This window comes from Oncorhynchus mykiss, chromosome 23 (genome assembly GCF_057628025.1).
Source record: "Oncorhynchus mykiss isolate SJ-2025 chromosome 23, ASM5762802v1, whole genome shotgun sequence".
In the NCBI taxonomy this organism is placed as follows: domain Eukaryota; kingdom Metazoa; phylum Chordata; class Actinopteri; order Salmoniformes; family Salmonidae; genus Oncorhynchus; species Oncorhynchus mykiss.
The window spans coordinates 23,801,900-23,824,000 of record NC_143044.1 but is presented as its reverse complement, the minus strand read 5'-3'; the positions used below and the strand labels follow the sequence as shown (position 1 = coordinate 23,824,000).

The 22,101-nt window shown below is 45.2% G+C and overlaps 1 protein-coding gene across 3 annotated transcripts in view; it reads left to right on the top strand.

Annotated features, from left to right (window-relative positions):
• The window catches only part of LOC110502617 (1-phosphatidylinositol 4,5-bisphosphate phosphodiesterase epsilon-1), a 43,825-nt gene that overhangs the window by 15,021 nt on the left and 6,703 nt on the right, over positions 1–22,101 (top strand). For 2 of the 3 annotated variants that reach the window (XM_090217125.1, XM_090217126.1), the window contains 15 exons: positions 39–358; positions 5,515–5,660; positions 5,746–6,001; positions 6,743–6,963; positions 7,302–8,028; positions 8,219–8,401; positions 8,661–8,902; positions 9,254–9,376; positions 9,591–9,727; positions 14,538–14,776; positions 14,895–14,956; positions 15,099–15,264; positions 15,558–15,665; positions 16,121–16,237; positions 17,405–17,687. In XM_090217125.1, coding sequence (XP_090073251.1) covers positions 39–358; positions 5,515–5,660; positions 5,746–6,001; positions 6,743–6,963; positions 7,302–8,028; positions 8,219–8,401; positions 8,661–8,902; positions 9,254–9,376; positions 9,591–9,727; positions 14,538–14,776; positions 14,895–14,956; positions 15,099–15,264; positions 15,558–15,665; positions 16,121–16,237; positions 17,405–17,605 — 3,248 coding nt within the window. In that variant the 3' untranslated portion in view covers positions 17,606–17,687. Of the gene's footprint in view, positions 1–38; positions 359–5,514; positions 5,661–5,745; positions 6,002–6,742; positions 6,964–7,301; positions 8,029–8,218; positions 8,402–8,660; positions 8,903–9,253; positions 9,377–9,590; positions 9,728–14,537; positions 14,777–14,894; positions 14,957–15,098; positions 15,265–15,557; positions 15,666–16,120; positions 16,238–17,404; positions 17,688–17,726; positions 17,863–18,018; positions 18,061–18,419; positions 18,545–18,771; positions 18,890–19,088; positions 19,248–19,439; positions 19,740–20,090; positions 20,255–22,101 lie in introns of those variants that run through there. The other variant, XM_036960250.2, reaches the window with a different exon arrangement.

The following is a 22,101-nucleotide window of genomic DNA, read 5'->3' as shown; positions in this document are numbered from 1 at the left end:
TCACCCTCCCTATTTCCTATTTCCTCCCTCCCCCTCAGAGCGCCAGCTGCACTCCCCCATGGCGGGGTCCAGCGTGGTGCCGGCAGCTCCGCTGGCAGAGGTCAACAAGGAGCTGTCTGACCTCTGTCCCCTGGTCAGTTTCCCGGAGGAGATGGCCTACGTCCTCATGGAGCAGGAGCTGCATCTATACAGCCGGATCTTACCCCTGGACTACCTCTGTTTCCTCACCCTCGACCTGGGGGGCCCTGATCAGCCACAGCCCCAGGGGCAGGCACACCAACCTGGACAACCCCATCTTATGGCTGGCTGCAGACGGCCCCACAATGCTGTAGAGGACCTGGTCACAAGATTCAATGAGGTAAGAGAGACATAACTCAGCAATACGGTGCATTAAAACTTAAAGCAGATTTACCTAGCTTGGTGGAGACCCTACTGTAGGAGCCTCAAGAGTTAACCAGTCCTGTGAATGGGTTAGGTGACTCAGGTGTCTATACTCCATCAGCAAAGTTAGATAAGACGGAAGTTTATGAAGAAGGGCAACAAAAAGTGAGTAATGTAGAAATCTATGGTCTTTAGCGAAGTCCAGCCGACCTTCTGATACAGGAGGCAGTGATGAGTATCAAAACTGTCACCTGTAACAAAATGAAGGGCACTATAGTAGATTGCATACAAAGGTTTAAGAGTAGTAGCAGCTCCACATTGATAAATGATATAACTATAATCAAGAACAGATAAAAAAGTTGACTGAATAATCTGCTTCCTACTGCTTAGAGAAGGCATGATTTGTTTCTGTAGAAAAAACCTACTTTACATCTAAGGCAACAGCACAAAGGTCAGGAAGGCAGAGAAAACAATACATCACACACAACAATACATCATAGGACACATGGATATGAATTTTCTTAGGCCAACAAACCTTACATCTAAGCTTATTAACCAGCTCATTTATATGTTTTGAAAAATGTTAAATCCACATCAATCCACATACCTATAATTTTGCACGCCCAATTTTTCAGTTTTTGATTTGTTAAAAAAGTTTGAAATATCCAATAAATGTCGTTCCACTTCATGATTGTGTCCCACTTGTTGTTGATTCTTCACAAAAAATACAGCTTTATATCTTTATGTTTGAAGCCTGAAATGTGGCAAAAGGTCGCAAAGTTCAAGGGGGCCGAATACTTTCGCAAGGCACTGTATATACGGGAACATGTTTGATTGGAGAACCATCTAATGAGTGAACATGTAGTTCATCTGAAACATTCTTACGAGAGTTTAAAAATAACATGTATTTCATTTTGCCGTTTTAAATTATCAAGGGATTCCTGCATAGACATCAAATCTGACTGTAGTTTTGACACAGCCAGATCAACAGTCGGGGCAATAACATACATAATAATATAAATAGATGGAGTTCACTTTTTTACAGATTGACCATTGGATTTTATATAAGTAGTGAAGAGAACAGGTCCCAAAATCGACCCATGTGGTATGACCACGGTGGTAATTTAAGAAATCCAGACTTAACCCTATCAACCACGATGGCCGGATTTCTGTCACTAAGATAATCGTGAAACTATGAACAGGCTGTCACGTTGGTATGAAGGATCAGGAGACAGGCGCAGTAATGCGTAATAGTTTTTAAAATTAAGCCCCAAATTACGGCGTGCCGTGTAAAGGCACGGGAACAAAGACCAAACAAAAACACAGGGGTTGAAACCCAAACAAAATAGCGAGGAGTACCTTGAGTAAATAAGACACGCGCACAATGATTAACACACAGGACGAGACCCGTAATCAACTGCACAATCCACAATGACACGAAAGCCCAAGACACACAGCACAGGTACTCACACACCAACGGACATTGTAACAATAATTGACACCACCGTGGGGAAAAAAGGGCACATATATACAAATACAATCAGTGGGAATAGGGACCAGGTGTGCACAATGAAAGTTCCAGAGGGATCCGTGACACAGGCGTCAGAGCTCAGGCCTATCGAGGACAACTTATTCAATAAATTCAATGAAAAACACAATAAATATTCAAAGAACTTTCTAAGAATATTATTTACAAACATATACATTCCGTTCTCACCATAAACACTCTCTCTATCCTCTATCTTGCGAAGTGTGTTCAGGTTTGTTGGCCTAAGCAAATTAATATCCATGTGTCCTATGATGTATTGTTGTCTCTGCCTTCTTGCCCTTTGTGCTGTTGTCTGTTTTGTGCTGCTACCATGTTGTGATGCTGCCATGTTGTGTTGCTACCATGTTGTTGTCATGTTGTGTTGCTACCATGCTGTGTTGTCATGTATTGCTGCCATGCTATGTTATCGTCTTAGGTCTCTCTTTATGTAATGTTGTGTTGTCTCTCTTGCCATGATGTGTGTTTTGTCCTATATTTTTATTTTATTTTTAATCCCAGCCTCCGTCCCGGCAGGAGGCCTTTTGTCTTTTGGTAGGCCATCATTGTAAATAATAATTTGCTCTTAACTGACTTGCCTATTTAAATAAAGGTTCAATAAAATGTAAAAAATGTCATATCTGTGCTTGGAGTTCAAAACTATTAACCTAAGCTAGGAGTGTAATATATAGCAGAACATGATAAAAAAAACAATCATAAACCATTCTCAGAATATTAATAAAACCTCACAGGAAGACTTTCAGGGAACCATAGTAAAACGTTCTCAGAATCTCCCTTCACCTTAAACACTGACGTTCCCAGAACAGACTAAATTTTTACTTACATTTTAAGAATGTAAAAAAAAAATGGCTCAATTTTACAGGTCAGGAAACTTATGGCTTCGTTCCCAGAACCAATGGGAAACCAAAAATGTACGTTCCCACAACTTCAAAGGAAGCAAATGTGCTAGCTGGGAACTAACCTGTTATGTGTCTCAGCAAACCGTGCACATGTACAAAATGTCCCCTAAAATGTGCATGCGCAAGTTTTCACGCAAAAGTGGGCATTTGTACAAATTTTACTTGAAGTGAGAATGTGCTCACCTCCTCGCAGACCATGCATACAGATGTGCTCACATCTGTTAGTTGTTGAAATATTGTATTGCAAGCTGGTAAGTAATATTTGTGCAAATGGAGAATAGGATTAAAAGCTTATTCATAAAAAACTAAAAACAGGAAAACATATTAACAATGCAACCATTATTGAGAAGTGCGAAAATCTGTTTTATTTTCAGAATCTAAAATTATTAGACAAAAAATCGTATAATTAGGGTGCAGTGGTTTAAGGTACTTGGCCCAGTGTTGTCCAGGTTAGGGGAGGGTTTGGCCGGTGGGGCTTTACTTAGCTCAACGTGCTCTAGCGACTCCTTGTGGTGGGCCGGGTGCCTGCAGGCTGACCTCGGATTTCAGTTGAATGGTATTTCCTCCGACATATTGGTACAGCTGGCTTCTGGGTTAAGCGGGCGAGTGTTAATTAAGAAGCGTGGTTTGTCGGGTCGTGTTTCTGGGAATGCATGACATGACTCCCGAGCCCATTGGGGAGTTGCAGCGATGAAACAAGATAAAAATTGGGGAGAAAAAAGCAGTATAAAATAAAACTTATAATTAGACATAAGAATATTTTCCTACTTATTTTATTATCATAATCATTGCAGAACACACTTTGCCTCCAGAACAGCCTGAATTCTTCAGGGCATGGATTCCACAAGTCGGAAATATTCCACAGGGATGTTTGTCAATGCTGACGCGATGGCATCACACAGTTTCTGCATATTGGATGGCGGTACATCACTACCAGCCTGTACCGTTTACAGCAGGCAGGATGGGTCCATGGACTCATGCTGCTTACGTCAAATCCTGACTCTGCCATCAGCATGACTCAACAGGAACAGGGATTTGTCGGACCGGGCAATGTTTTTCCACTCCTTAATTGTCCAGTGTTGGTGATTGCTTGCCCACTGGAGCCGCTTTCTTGTTTTTAGCTGACAGGAGTGAAACATGGTGTGGTCCTTTGCTGCAATAGCCCATCCGTGACAATGGTCGACACTACGTGGACCAAATAGCCTAGTAAAAAGATAGTCTATATGTATTTGCAATATCATAGGCAGTGCTGTTTATAATACCGGTATACAGTTAAAATTAGTAGCTGCTATTTTACATTGAAGTAGGCTTATGTACAGTTGAAGTCAGAGGTTTACATACGCCTTAGCCAAATACGTTTAAACTCAGTTTTTCACAATTCCTGACATTTAATCCTAGTAACAATTCTGTTTTAGGTCAGTTAGGATCATCACCTTATTTTAAGAATGTCAGAATAATAGTAGAGAATGATTTCTTTCAGCTTTTATTTCTTTCATCACATTCCCAGTGGGACAGAAGTTTACATACACTCAATTAGTATTTGGTAGCATTGCCTTTAAATTGTTAAACTTGGGTCAAACATTTTGGGTAGCCTTCCACAAGCTTCCCACAATAAGTTGGGTGAATGTTGGCCCATTCCTGCTGACAGAGCTGGTGTAACTGAGTCAGGTTTGTAGGCCTCCGTGCTCGCACATGCTTTTTCAGTTCTGCCCACACATTTTCTATTGGATTGAGGTCAGGGCGTTGTGTTGGCCACTCCAATACCTTGACTTTGTTGTCCTTAAGCCAGTTTGCCACAACTTGGAAATATTCTTGGGGTCATTGTCCATTTCGAAGACCCATTTGCGACCAAGCTGTAACGTCCTGACTGATTTCAGGAGATGTATGTCATGTACTGTCATGTTGTGTCTTGTCTCTGTCCTTTCCCTTCACCCTGTCTCCCTCTGCTGGTCGTTGTTAGGTTACCTTTTCTCCCCCGCTTTCCCCCAGCTGTTCCTTGTCTCCTCTTGACTACCTCGTCACCCCTTCTCCCACCTGTTCCCCTTTTCCCTCTGATTAGTCCCCTATATCTCTCTCTGTTTTTGTTCCTGTCCTTGTCGGATTCTTGTTTGTTGTGTTTCATGCCTGAACCAGACTGTCGTCATGTTTGCTGTAACCTTGTCTTGTCCTGTCGGAATCTGCCGGTCCGTCTGAGCCTACCTATGTTTGGTAATTAAAGAAGCTCTGTTTAAGTTAATTCGCTTTTGGGTCCTCATTCACGCACCGTAACAATGTAGCTTCAATATATCCACATAATTTTCCTCCCTCGTGATGCCATCTATTTTGTGAAATGCACCAGTCCTTCCTGCAGTAAAGCACCCCCACAACATGACCTGCTAAAACTATAGTTTGATAACAAGAAATTAGTGGAGTGGTTGAAAAACAAGTTTTAATGACTCCAATCTAAGTGTATGTAAACTTCCGACTTCAACTGTATGTATAGTATGTGCACAGACCTTTCAGAAATGGCGCATACAGTCATTGAGTGTGAAATTTATTAAGGTTTTAAATGAGGCCCCTGAAGACTTGTGTTGGCTTCCAGAGCTAATGCCTTGGCTTCAGCTCAATAGGCTAACACAGTCCTGTTACACAAAGGTAACCCAGGATTCACACCGAGTTACCTACACTTACATTTACTGTATTTTCCAGGTGAGCTCCTGGGTGACGTGGATGATTATGACAGCCGGTTCTATGGAGGAGAAGAGAGAGGTGTTCTCATGTCTGGTCCATGTGGCCAGGTGCTGTTGGAACATGGGAAACTATAACACCGTCATGGAGTTCCTGGCTGGACTCAGGTAGAAACAAGGATAGAACCAATTATTCAAGGGAACACTACATCTCTCTATTCACACTCAGCATCTCCCCCATCCTACCCTTCAGGTCTCGCAAGGTGCTGAAGATGTGGCAGTTCATGGAGCAGTCGAACATCGAGACAATGCGTGCTCTGAAGGATGCTATGGCGCACCACGAGACATCTGCAGAGTACAGGAAGGTGGTCTCGCGTGCCCTCCACATCCCGGGCTGCAGGGTAGTGCCCTTCTGTGGGGTCTTTCTGAGAGAGCTAGGGGAGGCCCTGGATGGAGCAGCTAGCCTGATCAGCCTCAGACCACGCCTCAGCTCACAGGACTCTGTGGAGGTGAGGAATGATACATTTTTGACCCAGATCTGTTTGGGGGGTGTGACAATGGCCATAGGAGTTGTCAAGACAGTAAAAACATATCTAGGATCAAGTTAGAGCATTGACATCACTGCACTTGTTTTCACCTGTTTCCCATACTTCCTTCTGTGATATTCCTTACAAGACATTTAAATAACAAGGTTAACGTTTCAAATTGTATTGTCACGTGCCAAAGTATAGTAAAATGGGAATAGAAGCTGTTCAGGAGACTGTTGGTGTCAGACTTGTTGCTCTGGTACTGCTTGTCGTGCGGAAGCAGAGAGAACAGTCTATGGCTTTGGTGGCTGGAGTCTTTAACAATTTCCTTTCACACCACCTGACATAGAGGTCCAGGGAGCTGGGCCCCAGAGATGTACTGGGCTGTCCACACCACTAGTTGTAGCACCATGTAATCAAGGGCTGTGCAGTTTCCATACCAAGCAGTGATGCAGCCAATCAAGATACTCTCGATGGTGCAGCTGTAGAACCTTTTGAGCATTTGAGGGCCCATGCCAAATCTTCTCAACCTCCTGAGGGGGAAGAGGCGCTGTCATGCCTTCTTCACAACTGTTTGCGTGTGGGTGGACCAATTAAGTTCTTAGTGAGTTCTAGACCATTTTCTTATCAACGTCCATCCCTTTAGGCCAAAAGTGATTCTCCACACGACTCATCATTAGTAACTGTTCCCATCCTAAACATCACCATGTCTTCTTTCCATAGTTTCTCTCTGACTACAACGGACAGGACAACTTCTTGCAACGGGCGGGGCCAGATGGGCTCAACCAACAAGAGAAGGAAGGAACTGTCAATAACATCCTACAGACCATCCGTAGCTGCAACCGCAGTATGGAGTCTGAGGATGGGGAGGAGTCCGGAGGGGCTAGTGATGGGAGCATCCCTGGTTCACGTAAAAACTCCTTCATGGACGGCTACCGCAACCAGTAAGTGTTCACAATGGAAGCACCTAACTTTTTAGTGGATTGTGCTTGATTTTGGCTTAGATTGTGCTAAAGAGTGTCAATAAAATGTGGAAACATTGGTACCACAACACCATACGATAAGTTGATCTGCTATCTGATACAAGCTAGGTGAAGTTGGCTCCTCATTTCAATATTTAATTGTGTTAAATTTAATTGTCAATGCATTATCATTTGTTTAGCATTTTGCATCTTTAGAAATATTTGTGTTGGTGTCTAATTGTATATAATCTGCATTAATTTGAATGTTTTTGGGGGGTAATTTTCCTCTCCTGAAAACCCTCTTCTCCGCAATTGGTCAGGTACACCGTGGGCGATCTCTCCGACTCTGCGGGTGACCCATCTGACCTATCACAGGGCAAAGACCCAGACCTCCAGGGTAGTGGTGAGAGGACTCAGAAGGCCTTTGCCCATGGTACGGAGCTCATCCCCTGGTACATCCTTACCCTCCACCCCCACGTGCAGCACTTCCTCCAGCAGGGCGCTACTGTGATCCATTATGATCAGGACTCCCACCTCACCGCCCGCTGCCTGCTCAGACTCCAACCTGACAATTGTGTCCTCACCTGGGCCAAGCTCCACAGTGGCGGTGGGGGCCTCCCTGGTTCTAGCTCTGTCCCTGAGTCATCCAAGCTTCGGAGCCCCACCGGGTCAGGGGCTGGTGGTCAGACCCTCCCCCACTGCAGGCCTCAGTACTGCGGGCAGTCCATACTGAAAGGCCTGGCGGATGGATTCCTGGATCTCTCCGTGGCTAAAGCTGTCTTCATGGGCCATCCAGGGGCTGACATTCAGGCGGTATGCCTGCAGAACAAGCTCTCATGTGGGTTGAGCCTGGAGGAGTGTGGGGTGACTCTGCTCTATGGGCTCCATACAACAGACAATAGGTTATTACACTTTGTGGCCCCCAGAAACACAGCTAGGATGGTGTATTCTGGGCTGCAGGCCCTGTTAGCTGCTCACAGGAGGATGAGGCGGTTCCCTGATCAAAGGCTGCAGTGGCTCCGTAGGAAGTACATCAACCTCTATCAGGTGAGGGACTGTGATGTAGTGATGGAGTCAAGTTACTAATCCTCAGGTCAGAGTTAAGTCCCAATTCCATAGTGTTCCAGTCTGAGTCAGAGTCACTACAGGTGACACTAATGGTGTCACCAGTCATGAAAATCGTGACACGAGTGAGTCCTGGACTTGAGCACTTCAACAGTATTTCTCTGTCTTCTAGGAGGATGGCAGGTACGAGGGTCCGACACTAGCCCAGGCCATCGAGCTGTTTGGAGGCAGGAGATGGAGTGTGGGTGCTGGTAGCATGGAGAAGTCTGGAGCTCAGAAGAGCAGCCATCTCACTGTGACCTCCAATCAGAAGACTGGTAGCTCTAATAAAAAGAAAAAGAAGGCTGTGACTAGGGTGAGAAAACATATTTTCAGTAGAGATTAGAGAACTCCTGCACAAATTCCTGGTGCTGGGTTGGAAGAGCATGTTGAGTCAGTTTCAATAAAATAACTAAATTGTTTGTGTGTGTGTGTTTGTGTGTGTGTGTGTGTGTGTGTGTGTGTGTGTGTGTGTGTGTGTGTGTGTGTGTGTGTGTGTGTGTGTGTGTGTGTGTGTGTGTGTGTGTGTGTGTGTGTGTGTGTGTGTGTGTGTGTGTGTGTGTTTATGGTGATAGGGGGACAGTGGGGATGCCACAGATGATGAGATGGTGTCACATAAGGTGAAGAGTGGTTGGGATATCTTAGTACGGAGTGCACCGGACCCAACAGACAACATGGACCAAGACCAAGATGACAACAGCTCCTATGGTTTCCCAGGGCCTCTCTCCCCCTCCAGCAGTAGATCCATGGTCATTAGCACATCTTCCTCCTCCATCTCCTCCTCATCCTCAGCCTCCAATCAGAAGGCTCAACCGGGGTAATATGCTACAAAGTGGGGTATATTCTTCATTATAAACTGAGTGGTTTGAGCCCTGAATGCTGATTGGCTGACAGCCGTGGAATATACCCCGGGTATGACAAAGCATTTATTTTTACTGCTCTAATTACGTTTGTAACCAGTTTATAATAGCAATAAGGCACCTCTGGGGTTTGTGGTATATGGCCAATATATTGGCCATATATCACGCCCCCTCATGCCTTATTGCTTAAGTGTGTGAGTGTGTATATGCTTAATGTTTCATTAATTTGTGTGTGAGGATGTTTGTGCTGGAATTCGGTACACATAACATCTCCTTTAATGTGTATTTTTATTGGCTTCTCACTTCAGTAATAGGCCCAATCAGACACTACCTAGCCGGGGTAAGAGCCAATCAAAGAGCTTCCAGAACCTCATGGTATCAGATGGCACCATGAGCTTTACTGAGTTTATTGAGCTCTTTAAGTCCTTCAGGTAATCTGCTCTAACTCAACAGGAATCTATCTATGCTGTAAATTGTAATAAATTAACTGTTGATAAAATGTACATTCCTTTCCCAGTATTTAATCAATGGCAGATTGTGGCATTCCAGATAGGGCTTTCAGTAGTGTGTTTGATTTGCTCACTAGCATGACCTACAATTGAGTGAATTGGGGCCTACATATTTTGTTCCCATGTTGGTGAGTAGTATCCGGAGTCGTAAGGACCTGAAAGATGTGTTTGATGCCCATGCTGTGCCCTGTGGCCAGTCTGCCTCTGAGCCTGCTCCTCTCTACACTCACCTCAGCATCGACGACACAGTCACAGAACTGCAGCCAGACCTGGGTGAGTTACCTGCCCAGGTTGGGTCAATTCCATTTAGATTCTATAGGAGTAATGTAGCCTGGTCCCAGATCTGTATGTGTTGTATAGTAATGCTTGGCTTGCTACGGACCACTGGCATTGGTAAGAAAAACAGATCTGGAAAAGGGCTAGAAGTAACAGGAGGCTAGAAATAATAATCTTCAAACTACAAACTCACAGGAAGATCAGAAAATGCGGTGTGTGAAAAGCCCTTAAGTGCCCTAACATATTTTTTTATTTAACCTTTATTTAACCAGGTAGGCAAGTTGATAAAGCAAAGCAGTTCGACACATACAACAACACAGAGTTACACATGGAGTAAAACAAACATACAGTCAATAATACTGTAGAATAATAAGTCTATATACAATGTGAGCAAATGAGGTGAGATAAGGGAGGTAAAGGCAAAAAAAAAGGCCATGACGAAGTAAATGGCGAAGTAAATACAATATAGCAAGTAAAACACTGGAATGGTAGATTTGCAGTGGAAGAATGTGCAAGGTAGAGATAGAAATAATGAGGTGAAAAGGAGCAAAAATAAATAACTAAATACCGTAGGGGGAGAGATAGTTGTTTGGGCTAAATTATGGATGGGCTATGTACAGGTGCAGTGAGCTGCTCTGACAGCTGGTGCTTAAAGCTAGTTTCGGGAGATAAGTGTTTCCAGTTTCAGAGATGTTTGTAGTTCGTTCCAGTCATTGGCAGCAGAGAACTGGAAGGAGAGGCGGCCAAAGGAAGAATTGGTTTTGCTACAGGTGGGTGCCGCTATGGTGACCAGCGAGCTGAGATAAGGGGGGACTTTACCTAGCAGGGTCTTGTAGATGACCTGGAGTCAGTGGGTTTGGCGACAAGCATGAAGCGAGGGCCAGCCAACGAGAGCGTACAGGTCGCAGTGGTGGGTAGTATATGGGGCTTTGGTGACAAAATGGATGGCACTGTGATAGACTGCATCCAATTTATTGAGTAGGGTATTGGAGGCTATTTTGTAAATGACTTCGCTGAAGTCGAGGATCGGTAGGATGGTCAGTTTTACAAGGGTATGTTTGGCAGCATGAGTGAAGGGGGGTTTAACTTTGGATTGGAGATGTTTGATGTGAGTCTGGAAGGAGAGTTTATAGTCTAACTTGACACCTAGGTATTTGTAGTTATCCACATATTCTAAGTCAGAACCGTCCAGAGTAGTGATGTTGGACAGGCGGGCAGGTGCAGGCAGCAATCGGTTGAAGAGCATGCATTTAGTTTTACTTATATTTAAGAGCATTTGGAGGCCACGGAAGGAGAGTTGTATGGCATTGAAGCTCGCCTGGAGGGTTGTTAACACAGTGTCCAAAGAAGGGCCAGAAGTATACAGAATGGTGTCGTCTACGTAGAGGTGGATCAGAGACTCACCAGCAGCAAGAGCGACATCATTGATGTATACAGAGAAGAGAGTCGGTCCAAGAATTGAACCCTGTGGCACCCCCATAGAGACTGCCAGAGGCACGGACAACAGGCCCTCCGATTTGACACACTGAACTCTATCAGAGAAGTAGTTAGTGAACCAGGCGAGGCAATCATTTGAGAAACCAAGGCTATCGAGTCTACCGATGAGGATGTGGTGATTGACAGAGTCGAAAGCCTTGGCCAGGTCAATGAATACGGCTGCACAGTATTGTTTCTTATCAATGGCGGTTAAGATATAGTTTAGGACCTTGAGCGTGGCTGAGGTGCACCCATGACCAGCTCTGAAACCAGATTGTATAGCGGAGAAGGTACGGTGGGATTCTAAATGATCGGTAATCTGTTTGTTGACTTGGCATTCGAATACCTTAGAAAGGCAGGGTAGGATAGATATAGGTCTGTAGCAGTTTGGGTCAAGAGTGTCCCCCCCTTTGAAGAGGGGGATGACCGCAGCTGCTTTCCAATCTTTGGGAATCTCAGACGACACGAAAGAGAGGGCTAGTAATAGGGGTGGCAACAATTTCGGCAAATCATTTTAGAAAGAAAGGGTCCAGATTGTCTAGCCCGGCTGATTTGTAGGGGTCCAGATTTTGCAACTCTTTCAGAACATCAGCTGACTGGATTTGGGAGAAGGAGAAATGGGGAAGGCTTGGGCGAGTTGCTGTGGGGGGTGCAGTGCTGTTGACCGGGGTAGGGGTAGCCACGTGAAAAGCATGGCCAGTCGTAGAAAAATGGTTATTGAAATTCTCAATTATAGTGGATTTATCGGTGGTGACAGTGTTTTCTATCCTCAGTGCAGTGGGCAGCTGGGAGGAGGTGTTCTTATTCTCCATGGACTTTACAGTGTCTCAGAACTTTTTTGAGTTTGTGTTGCAGGAAGCAAATTTTTGTTTGAAAAAGCAAGCCTTGGCTTTTCTACCTGCCTGTGTATATTGGTTTCTAGCTTCCCTGAAAAGTTGCATATCATGGAGACTGCTCGATGTTAATGCAGATGTTTTTGTTTTTTATGATGTTTTTGTGTTGGTTAAGGGCAGTTAGGTCTGGAGAGAACCAAGGGCTATATCTGTTCCTCGTTGTAAATTTATTGAATGGGGCATGCTTATTTAAGATGGTGAGGAAGGCATTTAAAAACAATAACCAGGCTCTACTGACGGGATGAGATCAATATCCTTCCAGGATGCCCCGGCCAGGTCGATTAGAAAGGCCTGCTCGCTGAAGTGTTTCAGGGAGCGTTTGACAGTAATGAGTGGAGGTCGTTTGACCGCTGAGCCATTACGGATGTAGGCAATGAGGCAGTGATCGCTGAGATCTTGGTTGAAAACAGCAGAGGTGTATTTAGAGGGCAAGTTGGTTAGGATGATATCTATGAGGGTGCCCGTGTTTACGGCTTTGGGGTGGTACCTGGTAGGTTCATTGATAATTTGTGTGAGATTGAGGGCATCAAGCTTAGATTGTAGGATGGCTGGGATGTTAAGCATGTTCCAGTTTAGGTCGCCTAGCAGCACGAGCTCTAAAGATAGATGGGGGGCAATCAGTTCACATATGGTGTCCAGAGCACAACTGGGGGGAGAGGCTGGTCTATAGCAGGCGGCAACGGTGAGAGACTTGTTTTTACAGAGGTGGATTTTTAAAAGTAGAAGTTCGAATTGTTTGGGTACAGACCTGGATAGTAGGACAGAACTCTGCAGGCTATCTTTGCAGTAGATTGCAACACCACCCCCTTTGGCCGTTCTATCTTGTCTGAAAATGTTGTAGTTAGGGATGAAGATTTCAGAATTTTTGGTGGTCTTCCTAAGCCAGGATTCAGACACGGCTAGAACATCTGGGTTGGCAGAGTGTGCTAAAGCAGTGAATAAAACAAACTTAGGGAGGAGGCTTCTAATGTTAACATGCATGAAACCAAGGCTATTATGGTTATAGAAGTCATCAAAAGAGAGCGCCTGGGGAATAGGAGTGGTGCTAGGCACTGCAGTGCCTGGATTCCCCTCTACATCACCAGAGGAACAGAGGGGAAGTAGGATAAGGGTATGGCTAAAAGCTATGAGAATTGGTCGTCTAGAACGTCTGGAACAGAGAGTAAAAGGAGGTTTCTGGGGGCGATAAAATATCTTCAAGGTATAATGTACAGACAAAGGTATGGTAGGATGTGAATACAGTGGAGGTAAACTTAGGTATTGAGTGATGATGAGAGAGATATTGTCTCTAGAAACATCATTGAAACCAGGTGATGTCATCGCATGTGTGGGTGGTGGAACTGAAAGGTTGGATAAGGTATAGTGAGCAGGGCTAGAGGCTCTACAGTGAAATAAGCCAATAAACACCAACCAGAACAGCAATGGACAAGGTATATTGACATTAAGGAGAGGCATGCTTAGTCGAGTGATCATAAGGGTCCAGTGAGTAGTGAGGTTGGTTGGGGTAACGGCGATTCAGACAGATGGCCAGGCCATCGGTAGCAAGCTAGCAGAGGATGGAGGTCTGTTTTTAGCCACCTCGTGCATTTCCGTCGGTAGATTAGTGGGGTTCCATGTGGTAGAGGGGATCAATCCAATTGGCAAAATAGATATAGTTATAGTGAGCCAATAGACCTATTCAGATAGCAGCCGATAAGAGGGCTAACGATTAGCGGGCCACAGATGGGCGTTCAGGTAACGTCGCGTCGGAGGGGCCAGTTGGATAACTCCCTCGGGCAGATAACGTCGGTAGTCCAGTCGTGAAGGCCCGGTGGGGCTCCGCATCGGCAGTAAAACGGGTCCGGATAGGTGATTGTAGCCCAGGAGTGGCTGATGGAACTCTTCAGCTGGCTAGCTCCGGAATAATTGATGTTTGCTCCGGGATCGACGTAAGCCAATAGTCACACGGATAGCAGCTAGCTAGCTGCGAGATCCAGGTGTAAATGTCCAGAGCTTGTGGTTGAAATCTGGGGATATGGAGAGAAAATAGGTCCGGTATATTCTGGTCTGAGTCGTGTTGTACAAAACTGCCGATAGCTTTTCGAGCTACATGATAGCTGATAACCACAAACCGTGGTTAGCTGAATACTAACGTTAGCCAATAAACTGGCTAGCTTCTGGCTAGCTTCTGGTTAGCTTCTGGCTAGCTTCTGGCTAGCTTCTATTGTGGATTTCAAATTTGAGGTAAATAATATTTTTTTTTTTTTAATTGGTGAGGCGGGTTGCAGGAGAGTGTTTTGAAGTTTGAAAAGAAAATATATAAAAGATATGCGAAGAAAGGTGTAAATATATATATACACGGGACACTACAAGACAAAGGACGTCTGATATACTTAGCTACTCATATTTGCTTTGAAGTCAAGTCTATAAATACTTATTTGAATTTTCCTCCATACTAGACCTTCTGACACGTAACAGCCTGGATCTTGGCCTTTCCATCCGGATCAAGCGACACATGTCAGACAATCAGAAGCATATTTCAGACGCCATAGCTGCAGCCAGCATCGTGACCAACAGTACTGGCGTGGAGAGTGTCTCGCTGGGAGCTCTGGGCATGACCATCATGCACCTCAATGACTTCCTGGTCAACTGTCAGGGAGAGAACCACTCGCATGATGAAGTCCTAAGAATTATCCAGGTGTGTGTGTGTGTATGTCATTGTCGGTGTCTGTGCTTGTGTGTGTGTATACTTTATACTTTGTCTTTTGTCAGACAATCTTCCACTGAATTAATGTAAGAGACGTGTTGTGTTCCAGAAATTTGAACCGTCTGCCAGTTTGCGTCAGATTGGCTGGATGTCCTTTGAGGGATTTGCACGGTCAGTATTTTTAGTATGTGTTTGTGATCCCTGCCGGAATTGAACCCATGACCCTGACATTACTAGCACCATGCTCTTACAAACTGAGCCAAAAAGAACCACAATTCAGAAATAACCTAGGTTTGCTTTCCCCTGCTATAAGGTATCTGATGGACAAGGACAACTCTGCTTCCAAACTGGAGGAGTCTCAGCTGAATGTGTTAGAGCTCCAGTACCCTCTGTCTTACTACTACATCGCTACATCACACAACACCTACCTGACTGCCCACCAACTCAAGGGAGAGTCATCTGTGGAGCTGTACAGCCAGGTGAGAATCAGAACACTCGGTATTACCATGATGGGGATAATACTCCATGTAATGTTATTTACTCAAACCGATTGAGTGTACAGCAATACAGCTGTTGTGCTGATAAACTGTCAGTGAAAAGCCTTTCCTGTAGCAAATTTGGAGGGAAGCCCTACCAGGGCTTGAACCTGAGTCCTTGCGTCTTATCCAATTACATCAAGAGATCCAAACTTTCTTGATCCAAGCCAAAGAGGTCTCTAGGTGTGATGCTAAGGTTGCTACATTATTGTTTGTTTGGTTTCTTGTTGTCTCAGGTGCTCCTGCAGGGATGCAGGAGTGTTGAACTGGACTGTTGGGATGGAGACGATGGCATACCAATCATCTATCATGGACACACCCTCACTACCCGCATACCCTTCAAGGTGTGTTGAGTTGAGTTGATCTGAGTTGAATACAGTTGAGTTGAATTGAACAGAGTTGAGTTGGTTTGAGCAGGTTTGAGTTGAGTTGAACTCAAAAAGATAAGATCACTTTATTGTTCAATTGCACACAAGTTACAACCGAAATTGGACTTTCACTTATAACCCAACCCCTCCGAAAGACACACACATACATAGACCAGTTTTGGAGAGGTGCAGGGTGCCACACTGGGCACCCGGGAGGCTGTTATTGTGGGGGGATAAGTGCCTTGCTCAAGGGCACAACAGCATCTAGGATTTGATAGCAGCAACATTTTGTGTTGCCTGCTCACTTCCCGACAGATTTTTTCTGTCAGAACCGGGGTTCAAACTGGCAACCCACCAGTTGTTGGCTCGCCTCTCTAACCGCTAGGCTACCTGCCGCACATGTAATCCAGTTCCTACTCCCATTCCTGCAGGATGTGGTGGAAGCAGTGAACCGATCAGCCTTTGTGACCTCTGACCTGCCTGTGATGCTGTCCATAGAGAATCACTGCTCCCTGCCGCAGCAACGAAAGATGGCCAACATCTTCAAGGTGAGTAGGCCTACTTACTATCCTGTCCAGTTCATTGTTGAAATGTTGAGATGTTAAATGGGCTCTCATGCTTGTTGGTGTTTTACTCAAGAAAGTGGATATTCAGGCGGGAGATCAAAAAAAATGAAGGTTAGGGATAGAGGGGGTGAGGTTAGGGTTAGAGGGGGTGAGGTTAGGGTTAGAGGGGGTGAGGTTAGGGTTAGAAGGGGTGGGGTTAGGGTTAGAGGGGGTGAGGTTAGGTTTAGAGGGGGTGGGGTTAGGGTTAGAGGGGGTGAGGTTAGGTTTAGAGGGGGTGAGGTTAGGTTTAGAGGGGGTGAGGTTAGGGTTAGAGGGGGTGGGTTAGGGTTAGAGGGGATGGGGTTAAGGTTAGAGGGGGTGAGGTTAGGGTTAGAGGGGGTGGGGTTAGGGTTAGAGGGGGTGGGGTTAAGGTTAGAGGGGGTGAGGTTAGGGTTAGAGTGGGTAAAGTTAGGGTTAGAGGGGGTGGGGTTAGGGTTAGAGGGGGTGAGGTTAGGGTTAGAGGGGGTGGGGTTAGGGTTAGAGGGGGTGGGGTTACGGTTAGAGGGGGTGGGGTTAAGGTTAGAGGGGGTGGGGTTAGGGTTAGAGGGGGTGAAGTTAGGGTTACAGGGGGTGGGGTTAGGGTTAGAGGGGGTGAGGTTTAGAGGGGGTGAGGTTTAGAGGGGGTGAGGTTAGGGTTAGAGGGGGTGAGGTTAGGTTTAGAGGGGGTGGGGTTAGGGTTAGAGGGGGTGAGGTTAGGTTTAGAGGGGGTGAGGTTAAGGTTAGAGGGGGTGAGGTTAGGGTTAGAGGGGGTGGGGTTAGGGTTAGAGGGGATGGGGTTAAGGTTAGAGGGGGTGAGGTTAGGGTTAGAGGGGGTGGGGTTAGGGTTAGAGGGGGTGGGGTTAAGGTTAGAGGGGGTGAGGTTAGGGTTAGAGTGGGTAAAGTTAGGGTTAGAGGGGGTGGGGTTAGGGTTAGAGGGGGTGAGGTTAGGGTTAGAGGGGGTGAGGTTAGGGTTAGAGGGTGTAAGGTTAGGGTAAGAGTTTAGGTTAGGTATAGAGTTAGTGAACAGGAACATATACATTGCCTTTGTTAAGTCAATCATAATTGATCCGTCTTCCCTTCCATAAACAGATTAATATTCTGATGGTGTGTTTGTGTGTTGTCCTTCAACAGACTGTGTTTGGGGATAAGCTGGTGACAAAGTTCCTGTTTGAGAGTGATTTCTCGGACGACCCGCTGTTGCCATCACCATGGCAACTGAGGGGGAAAATCCTCCTCAAGAACAAGAAGCTGAAAGCTCACCAGACGCCGGTGGACATCCTCAAACAGAAAGCAAGGCCCCTGATAATGAACACTAAACAAAAGTTGTCTTAACAGTTACTGATCCAGTCCTTTATCTGTATCATGTGCTGTACTGTATGTACCTAAAATGATGGTACACTGATGCGTAATTAGAATGAACTAAGATTGTCCTCAATAACTCTTCCTGATACAGGCTCACCAGTTGGCACAGATGCATGCTCAGGCCAGTAGTGTGATGCCTCCTCCCTTCCCAACCATCAACAATGAGGAAGAAGAGGAAGAAGAGTATGAGGATGAATATGACTATGAGTACGAATCACTATCTGATGGTATGATCACACCATCAATAGCATCCCTGTGTCTGCCAGTTTATAGTCAAGCCATTTGGGTCGTAACACCCTCATGATACCCTCAGACAGCATACGTTTAATTATCCCAATTCCTCTACTCATCCTGTGACCCCCCTACTCACTCTTCCTCTGCAGCTGACGTCCCCACTTTATCTCCTGCTTCTTATGTCCCAGAAGGTAATACAAGTAATCAAATGAATCACTTAAGATTAGCTAAACCCACCGCATGCTTGTTGTCCTGTTGCTGAATAGATTTGTGCAGTGCTCTGGTACACTGGCTGTGACTGTGTCCATTGCACAAGGGGGTTCAAAAGATTCTTGTCTACTAAATGAGTATCCACTGACACTCAATTTGATTACCAAGTGGGTCAAAGACAAGAGATGGCTTGAAAGCCAATAGCTTTTGGCCAAATGTTTGAATGTTACATAGTTCTTTGTCACCGAAAACATCAAATTAGATTATACTGAATGAGTGTGTGTTTTTGTTTAGACTGCAAGAATAATGTATTTGGCTGGGAATGTCTGCGTTGATACAGATAATATCCTGGAGGATAGACCGGAGGGAAAGTCTTCATCGGGGGAGAAGTTACAGACTGAACACAGTGACGAAGTCCCCAAGAAGATGAAGAAATGTGAGAGTGCTACTCACAACAAAGGAAAGGTGTTTGTCTTCCATCTCCATTCGTCACATTTGGTTGGATCTAGTAAATCCAGAAACAAAAAAGCTAATTAACCAGTTTGTACGTTCATGTTTGATTAATCACAGCATGAGACATGGGGTTAAACATTTAAAAATACATATTTTACATATTATTGGTGTTTGTCTGAAATAGTTTTGTCTCTTTTGTATTTTTCTACACACACACACATACATACACACACACACAGGTATTTGGCAAGGAGTTGGAGGAAGAATTCAAGCTGCCTCGAAGCAAGAAGGAAGGACGACAGATAGCCCAGGAGCTCTCAGATCTGGTGATCTACTGTCAAGCTGTCAAATTCCCAGGTAGTTCCTTACATTACATCCCCTTCTGTAAACAAACTATACAATTCCTTGTAAATAGGTTTGTTTCCAGTCTGTTGATATAATTGTAGGTATAGGCCTATATAATATCTCTGAAGCATTTGTCTTACTTGTGAGACCCCTTTGCAAAGGTATTCACTATTTTCACATTTGGATGACTTCTGTGTGTGTGGGGTCCCAGGTCTATCCACCCCTACTCCATCTGATACTCCCAGGGAGAGAAAAGAGAGAAAAGAAGTTCTTTCTTCTAGAGGAAAGGGCAGGAGGTCCATCTTTGGGAATCCCCCAGGGAAAGGTTTTCCAGGGGACCCATCGACAGTGATGCGCACCCCAGGGCGAGGTAGGCTACTCTTCTCTGCCCCATGACAGAGTTCTAACTCAATGCTAGCAGTCTGCTACTATTTCCTAGACAGGCTAGACATCTTTTGGATATACTTGAAAGTTAAACCCTTTGCGGTCAGTGTGTCTCACACACACACAAACGCATACCTCTAACACACGTCTCTCATAACCCTTTCCCCTAAATCTGAAGGAGCAGCATCAGAGGGCCCCCGTCCCAACTGGGAAGAATCACCCACCTCCCCTCCCTACACCTGTAATGCCTCCCTCAGCTCCCTCATCCGCACCCCAAAATGCTATCACGTTTCCTCAGTCAATGAGAACGCTGCCAAGCGCCTGTGTCGCCGCTACTCCCGGAAGCTGATCCAACACACCAGCGCCCAGCTCCTGCGAACTTACCCGGCAGCCACACGTATTGACTCCACCAACCCCAGTCCCCTACTCTTCTGGCTGCATGGAATACAGCTGGTCGCTCTCAACTACCAGACCGATGGTGAGCTTGACGCTAGGAGTCGTCAACTAAGTCAAGTTTGCTTTATTATGCCTAAAGTGGGAAATTCATTTGGCTAGCTTCATTCAAGCAAACCATGTTAGACCTACTGGCAGAATGAGTTGGCGCTGTCTGCATTCAGTTGAAAGTACAAGGGAACAAGGGGTTTGGCAAATTCACTATTTCAGAAGTTGAATCAGGGAAGCCAATTGAATGGAGCACAAGTCGACAACATCCTTCTTGAAAATGATGTCTGTCTGAAATTCTAGTTGTTGGAGCACAAACCTCTTTTTGAGTCTTCCTGAAAGTGACCATATTTCTCTCTCTCTCTTTCTCTCTCTCCTTCTCTGACAGACCTGCCCCTGCAGCTGAACGCGGCCATGTTTGAGCCTAACGGGGGTTGTGGGTATGTACTGAAGCCCCCGGTCCTGTGGGATGCCAGCTGCCCACTCTACAGACACTTCTGCCCCCTTGACAGAGACCCAGAGGGCATGAGCCCTGCCTTGTTCACTCTCACTGTGAGTATATAGCAGTAATAGTTGGATGTATACAGTCCATTCAGAAAGTGTTCAGACCCCTTGACTTTTTCCACATTTTGTTTACGTTACAGCCTTATTCTAAAATTGATTGAATTGTTTTCCCCCCTTTATCATCAATCTACACACAATATCCCATAATGAAAAAGAGAAAAAACGTTTTTTTTTTGACATTTTTGCAAATGTATTAAAAATAAAAAAACAGAAATACCTTATTTACATAAGTATTCAGACCCTTTGCGATGAGACTCGAATTGAGCTCAGGTGCATCCTGTTTCCATTGATCATCCTTGAGATGTTTTTACAACTTGATTGGAGTCCACCTGTGTCAAACTCAATTGATTGGACATGATTTGGAAAGTTACACACTTGTCTACATAAGGTCCACAGAGCAAAAACCAAGCCATGAAGTCAAAGGAATTGTCCGTAGAGCTCCGAGACAGGATTGGGTCGAGGCACAGATCTGGGGAAGGGTACCAAAATATTTCTGCAGCATTGAAAGTTCCCAAGAAGACAGTGGCCTCCATCATTCTTAAATGGAAGAAGTTTGGAAGCACCAACACTATTCCTAGAGCTGGCCGCCCGGACAAACTGAAAAATCGGGGGAGAAGGGCCTTGGTCAGGGAGGTGACCAAGAACCCGATGGTCACTCTGACAGAGCTCCAGAGTTCCTCTGTGGAGATGGGAGAACCATCCAGAAGGACAATAATCTCTGCAGCACTCCACCAATCAGGCCTTTATGGTAGAGTGGCCAGATGGAAGCCACTCCTCAGTAAAAGGCACATGACAACTTGGAGTTTGCCAAAAGGCACCTAAAGACTCTCAGACCATGAGAAACAAGATGCTCTGGATTCCAAGCGTCATGTCTGGAGGAAACCTGGCACCATCCCTATGGTGAAATATGGTGATGGCAGCATCATGCTGTGGGGATGTTTTTCAGCAGCTGGGACTGGGAGACTAGTTAGGATCGAGGGAAAGATGAACAGAGAAAGGTACAGAGAGATCCTTGATGAAAACCTGCTCCAGAGCATTCAGAGCCTCAGACTGGGGTGAAGGTTCGGGACAAGTCTCTGAATAACTGTCTGAGTTGCCCAGACAGAGCCCGGACTTGAAACCGATCGTACATCTCTGGAGAGACCTGAAAATAGCTGTGCAGCAACGCTCCCCATCCAACCTGACAGAGCTTGAGAGGATCAGCAGAGAAGAATGGGTGAAACTCCCCAAATACAGATGTGTCAAGCTTGTAGTGTCATACCCAAGAAGACTCGAGGCTGTAAAAGGTGCTTCAACAAAGTACTGAGTAAAGGGTCTGAATACTTATGTAAATGTGATATTTCAGTTTTTCCTTTGTCGTTATGGGTTATTGTGTGTAGATTGATGAGGGGGAAAAATACGATTTAATACATTTTATAAGAAGGCTGTAATGTCACAAAATGTGGAAAAAGTAAAGGGGTCTGAATACTTTCTGAATGCACTATACATACACTGAGCGTACAAAACATTAGGAACACCTTCCTAATATTAAGTTGCAACCCCTTTTGCCTTCAAAACCTCCACAATTTGTTGGGGCATGGACTCTACAAGGTGTCAAACTTTCAACTGTATAATGCTGGGCAATGTTGACTCCAGTGCTTCCCACAGTTGTGTCAAGTTGGTTGGATGTCCTTTGGGCGGTGGATCATTCTTGATACACATGGGAAACTGTTGAGTGTGAAAAACCCAGCAGCTTTGCAGTTCTTGTCACACTCAAACCGCTGCGTCTGGCATCTACTACCATGAGCCGTTCAAAAGCACTTCAATCTTTTGTTTTGCCCATTCGCGCTCTTAAT